This window comes from Camelina sativa, chromosome 9 (genome assembly GCF_000633955.1).
Source record: "Camelina sativa cultivar DH55 chromosome 9, Cs, whole genome shotgun sequence".
NCBI lineage: Eukaryota > Viridiplantae > Streptophyta > Magnoliopsida > Brassicales > Brassicaceae > Camelina > Camelina sativa.
The window spans coordinates 8,700,086-8,709,149 of record NC_025693.1 but is presented as its reverse complement, the minus strand read 5'-3'; the positions used below and the strand labels follow the sequence as shown (position 1 = coordinate 8,709,149).

The 9,064-nt window shown below is 38.6% G+C and overlaps 1 protein-coding gene across 1 annotated transcript; it reads left to right on the top strand.

Moving 5' to 3' along the window:
- Positions 5,398-7,289, top strand: LOC104710749 (cytochrome P450 705A5-like). The gene is made up of 2 exons (XM_010427399.2): positions 5,398-6,400; positions 6,479-7,289. The coding sequence occupies exons 1-2, from the start codon at positions 5,501-5,503 to the stop codon at positions 7,121-7,123; spliced, it is 1,545 nt and encodes a 514-aa protein (XP_010425701.1). The 5' UTR covers positions 5,398-5,500; the 3' UTR covers positions 7,124-7,289.

Sequence of the window (9,064 nt, the reverse complement as noted above, 5' to 3'; positions counted from 1 at the left end):
ACCTTGGTTAACACGTGTCATCTCAATCAACTCTTGACTAATATTCTCTCTGTTTCATAAAGAGTGTTATTTTGACACAATTTTTTGTTACAAAAAAAGTGTCATTTTATATTTTCAAAGTAGTTTTTAATATTAAATTTTATTTTTATCCCTACTATTTCTGCTTATTAATTAGAAAGAGAAATTGTTTTAGTGTATTTATAAAGGGTAAAATAGAAATTTTTATAATTTTTTTAATTTGTGTGTATTGTGTCAAAATGACACTCCTTATGAAACAGAGGGAGTATTTGTTAATGTTCGACATTGAAATAAGTATTATTTTTGACACCAAAGATTTGTACATGTATAGATTGATACTTTTAACATTGTACAGGTCAAAAATTTCCGCAAAAATCATTATCGGTTCTTCTGACATAAGGGTATCTTTATCGGAGGTTTTTAGCTAAGGTTCTTATTTTTTTGTGATTAAAATTACATCAAAAATAGTGAAAAGAATAAGAGCCTCTTATTTAGGAGGTTTAAGAACCTCTAAGAGGTCGTGATGTGTTCAGTAGTGGTTGGGTGAACCCATTGAAGGAACAAAAAAAGGTAAAATGTTGTTTGCTTCTTTCTCTTCCTCCTCTCTTTATCAAGAATCTCTCCATTTCAGCTCCATCAATTCTTTTCAGTGAACTAAATCCAGAATAATTTTCAGGTTTATCTCCATCGATTCTTTTCTTAATTCTTAAATCAAGCTTTAAAATTTGTTGGTGTTTCTATATGTACATCCAAAATGACTTGTTTTTTTTCTCATTAGAAACAGAGGAATTTAAAAAAACTTTTTTAATATCTCATTGTAACGCCCCAACCGCCACCTTTTAGTGGGCCCTATGTCTAATCCCAGTCAATGGACCCACTTTCCTTAATGGGCCTCACGTCCTCTCACTAAGCCTGTGAGCCCATCCATATATGACGGCCAGTTTGCTACGTCCGAGAGGTTTTAAAAACTTTTTACCGTCCCTACAAATCACCACATGATCTTTCCTTGTGTTTTTTCCTCACTCGCACAGTTCTGACAGTCACTTCCCAGAAGGTCACCCATCCTGAGACTACTTCAGTTCAAGCACGCTTAACTTTGGAGTTCTCTCAGGACCCTTGACCGAAAAGATAAGTGCAATTTGGTGACATAGGTGGCCAAATCAATTCTTTTAAACCTCTCCGAAAGTCTCTGAAACCAGGGTGTCACAATTCACCCCCACTAACAGATCACAACGTCCTCGTTGCGCACCAAGACCGTCACCCCTGATGGTGTGAGTCCACTCGACTCCACCCTCGTCTAGGTTTGACTGTGATACCACTTGTAACGCCTCGATTGCCACCTTTTAGTGGGCCCTATGTCCAATCCCAGTCAATGGCCCCACTTTCCTTAATTTGCATGACGTCCTTTCACTAGGCCCGTGAGCCCATCTATATCCGACGGTCGTTTTGCTACGTCCGGGAGGTTTTAAAGACTTGTTACCGTCCCTACAAATCACCACATGATCTTTCCCTGTGTTTTGTCCTCACTCGCACAGTTCTGATAGTCACTTCCCGGAAGGTCACCTATCCTGAGACTACTCCAGCTCAAGCACGCTTACCTCTGGAGTTCTCTCAGGACCCTTGACCGAAAAGATAAGTGCACTTTTGTGACATAGGTGGTCAAATCAATTCTTTTAAACCCCTCGAATGTCTCAGAATCCAGGGTGTCACAAAAACTGTCACCCCCGACGTTGTGAGCCCGCGATTCCACACTCGTCTGGGTTTGACTCTGATACCACTTGTAACGCCCCGACCACCACCTCTTAGTGGAACCCATGCCCAATCCAAGTCTATGGGCCCACCTTCCTCAATGGGCCTCACGACCTCTCACTAGGTCTGTGAGCCCATCCATATCTGACGGTAGATTTTCTACGTCCGGTAGGCTTTAAAGACTTGTTACGNTTGTAACGCCCCAACCGCCACCTTTTAGTGGGCCCTATGTCTAATCCCAGTCAATGGACCCACTTTCCTTAATGGGCCTCACGTCCTCTCACTAAGCCTGTGAGCCCATCCATATATGACGGCCAGTTTGCTACGTCCGAGAGGTTTTAAAAACTTTTTACCGTCCCTACAAATCACCACATGATCTTTCCTTGTGTTTTTTCCTCACTCGCACAGTTCTGACAGTCACTTCCCAGAAGGTCACCCATCCTGAGACTACTTCAGTTCAAGCACGCTTAACTTTGGAGTTCTCTCAGGACCCTTGACCGAAAAGATAAGTGCAATTTGGTGACATAGGTGGCCAAATCAATTCTTTTAAACCTCTCCGAAAGTCTCTGAAACCAGGGTGTCACAATTCACCCCCACTAACAGATCACAACGTCCTCGTTGCGCACCAAGACCGTCACCCCTGATGGTGTGAGTCCACTCGACTCCACCCTCGTCTAGGTTTGACTGTGATACCACTTGTAACGCCTCGATTGCCACCTTTTAGTGGGCCCTATGTCCAATCCCAGTCAATGGCCCCACTTTCCTTAATTTGCATGACGTCCTTTCACTAGGCCCGTGAGCCCATCTATATCCGACGGTCGTTTTGCTACGTCCGGGAGGTTTTAAAGACTTGTTACCGTCCCTACAAATCACCACATGATCTTTCCCTGTGTTTTGTCCTCACTCGCACAGTTCTGATAGTCACTTCCCGGAAGGTCACCTATCCTGAGACTACTCCAGCTCAAGCACGCTTACCTCTGGAGTTCTCTCAGGACCCTTGACCGAAAAGATAAGTGCACTTTTGTGACATAGGTGGTCAAATCAATTCTTTTAAACCCCTCGAATGTCTCAGAATCCAGGGTGTCACAAAAACTGTCACCCCCGACGTTGTGAGCCCGCGATTCCACACTCGTCTGGGTTTGACTCTGATACCACTTGTAACGCCCCGACCACCACCTCTTAGTGGAACCCATGCCCAATCCAAGTCTATGGGCCCACCTTCCTCAATGGGCCTCACGACCTCTCACTAGGTCTGTGAGCCCATCCATATCTGACGGTAGATTTTCTACGTCCGGTAGGCTTTAAAGACTTGTTACGGTCCCTATAAATCACCACATGATCTTTCCCTGTGTTTTGTCCTCACTCTCACAGTTCCGACAGTCACTTCTCGGAAGGTCACCCATCCTGAGACTACTCTAGCTCAATCACGCTTAACTCTGGAGTTCTCTCAGGACCCTAGACCAAAAAGATAAGTGCATTTTGGTGATATAGGTGGCCGAATCAATTCTTTTAAACATCTCCACAAGTCTTTGAAACTGCGGTATCACAATTCACCCCACTAACAGACCGCAACGTCCTTGTTGCGCACCAACACCGTCACCCCCGACGGTGTGAGCCCACTCCACTCTACACTCGTTTGGGTTCGGCTTTGATACCACTTGTAATGCTCCGACCGCCACCTCTTAGTGGGCGCCCTATGTCCAATCCTAGTCCATGGGACCATCTTCCTTAATGGGCCTCACGACCTCTCACTAGGCCTGTGAGCCCATCCATATCTGACGGTCGGTTTGCTACGTCCAGGAGGCTAAGACTTGTTACCGTCCCTACAAATCACCACATGATATTTCCCTATGTTTTGTCCTCACTCACACAGTTCCGACAGTCACTTTCCGGAAGGTCACCCATCCTGAGACTACTCCAGCTTAAGCACGCTTAACTCTGGAGTTCTCTCAGGACCCTTGACCAAAAAGATAAGTGCACTTTGGTGACATAGGTGGCGAAATAAATTCTTTTAAACCTCTCTGCAAATCTCTGAAACCGGGGTATCACACTCATGAATCTGGATTTGGGTTTATTGTAGTCTATTGATTATTGAGTTGTTTGGTGTTTTGTTAATCAAAAATTTCAAGGATTCGAGTGTGGATGAGCGAGAGCTTGCTGTTGATGGTGTTTTCTTTCATAAGCCCCATCGTTTGAGGTTTGATTTATAACACCATTTGTTTCCTTGGTCTACAGAACAAGCGTGGTGGGAGGGAGGTCTCTGAGATTGGTATACATTGTTGGTGTTATAGAAGCTTGTCATTCTCTTGGTGTGATGCACCGTGATCTTAAACTTGAGAATTTCTTGTTTGTAAGTTGAGATAAAGAAGCTGCTCTCAAGACTATTGATTTTGGTCTCTCTGTTTTCTTTAAACCAAGTATAGTTAATTTCCCATGCTACTTGTAAGAGGTTTCATATACATTGTGCAGAGTGAGATGGATCAATGATTCTTTGTTGTGGTTACGGGAGAAACATTCACTGATGTAGTTGGGAGCCCTTATTATGTGGCTCCAGAAGTATTAAGGAAGCATTATAGTTATGAATGTGATGTTTAAAGTGCTGGCCGATGCTTATGAGAGATCCTAAGAAACTAAGGAAAGGTTTATTCTTTTTGGCCAGTGTTGTTGTGATTTTCTTAGGAGAAACTTGTCCTGACTATTCGATTGAAAAGGAGGCAAGGAAGAAATGATTTTGAAAATAATTATTTTATCAATAAGAACTCCACCATTGGAGAAGGATAATTTTAACCAATTACTATGTTACGACCACTGAACAAATATATGACTTTTTCCCAGTATTTGCCCTCCGGTAAAGATAATTTATGTCACTCATCGTACTATTTTACCTAACTGTGTGGAAAGCGTAATTTTAAATAATTTAGTTGTCGCGCTTAGTTTATTCCTCTGTTTTAAAATGTCCCGCTTAGTTCCGATTATGCCCCGTAAAATCACTAGGCCCACTTTATCCATCTCGATTAATGATTAATCCCTGCCTAGTATCAATTATCCAATTATATATATTTAATTTAATTATAATCCGTTTAATCTGATTATTTCCTGCTTAATTTTGTTTATACTGATTAGTTTTGGAGCCAAATACAAATAAAATATATATATATATATATATATATTTGTTATTTAGACATTTAAATTAAGAGTTTACGATGTTTTACATTAACTAATGTCTAAGCTTTTAATGAAAATCATAAAATTTTCTATTAAAATTACGTTTTATGTGTTATTTTCTATTAAAATTACGTTTTTATGTGTTTCCTGTAATTTTAAAGACAATACTATAGTTTTATATTTTATATAATATTTTTTTACATAAAAAGAATATACATATATATTTAATACAATATATTTTTATTTTTTTATTAATTTAATAAAATAAGCCTAAAACTAGTCTCCGGTTAATTCCCGTTTAATCTCCAATTTTTTTGGTAGGCGCTAGGCCATCCCGACCGCCCGACTAGCGCCTAGCAATTTCTACAACAGAGGTTTATATTAAGTTATTTGTTTGATCATTGTGATTATTAAGAATAAAATAACTCCATCTTCTTATTGTTTCACGTTCATATAAAAAGAAAACATATTATATTAGTTATATTAACGTAATAAACAAATCATGGTCATTCATGGATTCATGGTAAAAAGATACTCTGTTTCATTTGCCTCTTCAGTTTGAGCAACAATGGCAACAATGATGACCTTTGACTTCGAAAACTGCTTCATCTTCATCATCTTATGTTTCGTATCACTCCTTTGTTACACTATCTTATTCAAGAAACAAGAGAGCTCACGCACTGGCTGTGTTCTCCCTCCGAGCCCTCCTTCTCTTCCGATCATCGGTCATCTTCACCTTCTCCTTTCCTCTCTTACGCACAAGTCTCTTCATAACATATCCTCTAAGTTTGGACCCTTTCTCTATCTCCGCGTCGTCAATTTGCCTATAGTCCTTGTATCTTCTGCGTCAGTGGCTTACGAGATCTACAAGACGCAAGACGTGAACGTCTCGTCTCGCGTTGCTACTTCCCTTGGAGACTCTCTATTTTTAGGATCTTCTGGTTTCATCACGGCTCCTTATGGAGACTACTGGAAGTTCATGAAGAAGATGGTTGCCACAAAGCTTCTCCGACCGCAGGCCATTGAGCAGTCACGAGGCGGCCGTGCAGAGGAGCTACAGGGGTTTTATGAGAACCTGTTACACAAGGCGATGAAGAAGGAGAGCATTGAGATCAGTAAGGAAGCGATGAAGTTTACTAACAACATCATCTGCAGGATGAGCATGGGGAGGAGTTGTTCAGATGAGAACGGTGAGGCAGAGATAGTCAGAGAGTTGCTTGTCAAGTCAACTGCCTTAACAAAGAAGATCTTTTTTGCAAACATGTTTCCAAGAATCCCACTGTTCAAAAAGGAGATAATGGGAGTTTCTAACCAATTCGACGAGTTGCTGGAGAGGCTTCTTGTGGAACATGAAGAGAGAGTTGAGGAGCATGAAAATAAGGACATGATGGATTTGTTGTTGGAAGCTTTTCGGGACGAACACGCGGAGTATAAGATCAGTAGGAAACAGATCAAGTCTTTGTTCGTGGTAAGATACTCTTCTTTCACATTACATTATAGCTCAATTCATTGAGAATACATGTCAAGGTTTATGTTAATTTCACAGGAGATTTTCCTTGGAGGCACTGACACCTCGGCGCAAACAGTACAGTGGATAATGGCTGAACTCATTAACAAGCCTAGCATTATTGAGAAAATTAGAGAAGAAATCGATTCCGTTGTAGGGAAAACGAGATTGATTAAAGAAACAGATCTACCAAAGCTTCCTTATTTGCAAGTGGTTGTTAAGGAAGGGCTAAGAATGCACCCCCCATCTCCCCTCGTTGTTAGAACTTTTCAAGAAAGTTGTGAGGTGAAAGGTTTTTACATGCCGGAGAAGACAATGCTTGTTATTAATGTTTATGCTTTGATGAGAGATCCTGATTCTTGGGAAGATCCTAATGAGTTTAAACCAGAGAGGTTCTTACCTTCTTCAAAATCAAAAAAAGACGAGGAGAAAGAGCAAGGCCTGAAGTACCTTCCATTTGGAGCTGGAAGGAGAGGCTGTCCTGGATCAAATCTAGCTTATCTCTTTGTAGGACTCGCGGTCGGTGTGATGGTGCAGTGTTTTGACTGGAAGATCAAAGAAGACAAGGTTAACATGGAAGAAACTACTGCAGGAATGAATCTTGCCATGGCTCATCCGTTTAAGTGCACTCCTGTTGTTCGAATCGACCCTTTAACTTTCAATCTCAAGAGTCCGAGTCCATGACCTGTTTATCCACAAGATCAGACTTTGCCTTTCAGCTTTCCTGTGATGTGTTCATTTTCTTCAAAGACGTTCAGCTTCATATGTTATCTTCATTATGTTTGTTGTATTTGAAAGTTTGTTCTAAAAATAACTTTGTTTTTGTTCGAATAAAGACTTTTCTACTAAATGCATGAGAAAATAAAAACTAACTAGATTATGACCCATGCTAGAACACGGGTTAAAATTCATTTTATTTATATTATAATTTTAGAATAAATATAATTTATATGATTGTTTTTAAAAGTTTTTTTGGATAAAACATTAAGCAATAAAATCATATGCTAAAATGATGGCTTAAAAAAATACTTATTTTGTTTTATATTGTTAATCTTGTAATTTTATGTATGAAAAATGGTTATGTTTTTTGTTTGTTTTTATTTTAATTTTTAAATATGTTTGGTGAAAGTTTTTTAATATGATCCGTGTTTAGGTAAGATTTTATTTTCAACTGCACAATAAGATTTTAGAAATCATGATTAAGTGTGATAAATTGCCAAAATTTTATTCTTTTTTAAGCCTAACAGTATTTTTTTATGTCTAACAATATAAATTTGTAACAATAAATGGAATACTAAAACTTTTATTTTGGAAATTGTATAATCATTAGAATATTCTTTTTAAGATGATTTTTTGGGATATTCTTAATATATCCAACGATTGACCAATTAATCTATAACATTTTTTGTAACCAACTTATATTTAATATATAACTTGTTTTATAATCAACTTATAAAAATTATATAGTCTACCAAAAATAAATCGTGTACTTCCATTTTATTATATAGGGGATACAAACCCATTTTTTTATTTGCAAATAAGGGAAATACCAAGGAAAAGTCAAAAGATTCATAAACATTTTCTAACTATTCTATACATTCCAGATATCTTATTATATAAATTTGGGTTTTGAAAGTTAGCCATTAACAAGATTTTGACATGTGTCAAGTTATCAATTTCAGATTTTGACATATATAAAAGTTATTATTTAATAAGAATAATTTGATTACAATAAATTTAAAAATATTAATAATATAAAAATACAATTAATAGTGTTCATCTTTGAATTATTTGGCATTTATATATTACTATGCTTATAATTTTCTATTGGTTATTTAATTATGTCAAATTGATTTTTTTCTAATTTCTCAACCTTGATTGGTTGATCATAAATATTTTTTTATTTTACACCCATAATTGTTACCATTATTCATTCAATCCCAAAGGGAGATAACGAGTAGAAGCTCATCAACCTAATGGAAGAATAAAATAGGCTAATCAAACACAAGCTTATAACAAACATAGATATATAGATTGGAAAAACATAAATCAGATCAATTGGTGACAGCTTGTCCTGTGGGAAAGTTGTTAAAGGGTGAGGGACCAGGGTTCGAGGAACGCCTGGCGCACCAATAACCTACTGGTGGATTGAGATATCCAGAGCGGTGGGCTAGTGGGGTCCATGGACGGTCCGTTGGGGCAGCTAGCGGTGGGCTAGTGGGGTCCACGGAACGGGTTGTCACATGAGGAAGGTGGAGGAGGTAAGACGCAAGGTTATCTCCCAAAGGGAGGAAGGCAGAACCAAGGTTCTTTCCATGGTGGAGGAGGTTGGACACAAGGTTCTCTCTATAAGGGATGAGGGCGGAGCCAATGTTTTCTCCATGGTGATCATATATTATTGTGGTGATATGAAACGACCAATATATAAATATATGTATTTAAATTAACTACAGCTAGTAGTCTCATACCCACTAGCCTCCTAAGCACATTCACGAACAACAGCGGAACAACATAAATCAATATCCAATAATAATCCAATAACAACCAATTTATAGCAAGACAATATTCCAATACCAAACAACAAGAAACATGGAACCAGCAACCTAGCAATGTTTCTAATGACTC

Bases quoted from the DNA above. Each gene is read 5' to 3' on its own strand.
- LOC104710749 (XM_010427399.2), top strand. From the start codon at position 5,501: ATGGCAACAATGATGACCTTTGACTTCGAAAACTGCTTCATCTTCATC. The intron at 6,401-6,478 runs GTAAGATACTCT...TTAATTTCACAG, and splicing joins AGATCAAGTCTTTGTTCGTG to GAGATTTTCCTTGGAGGCAC.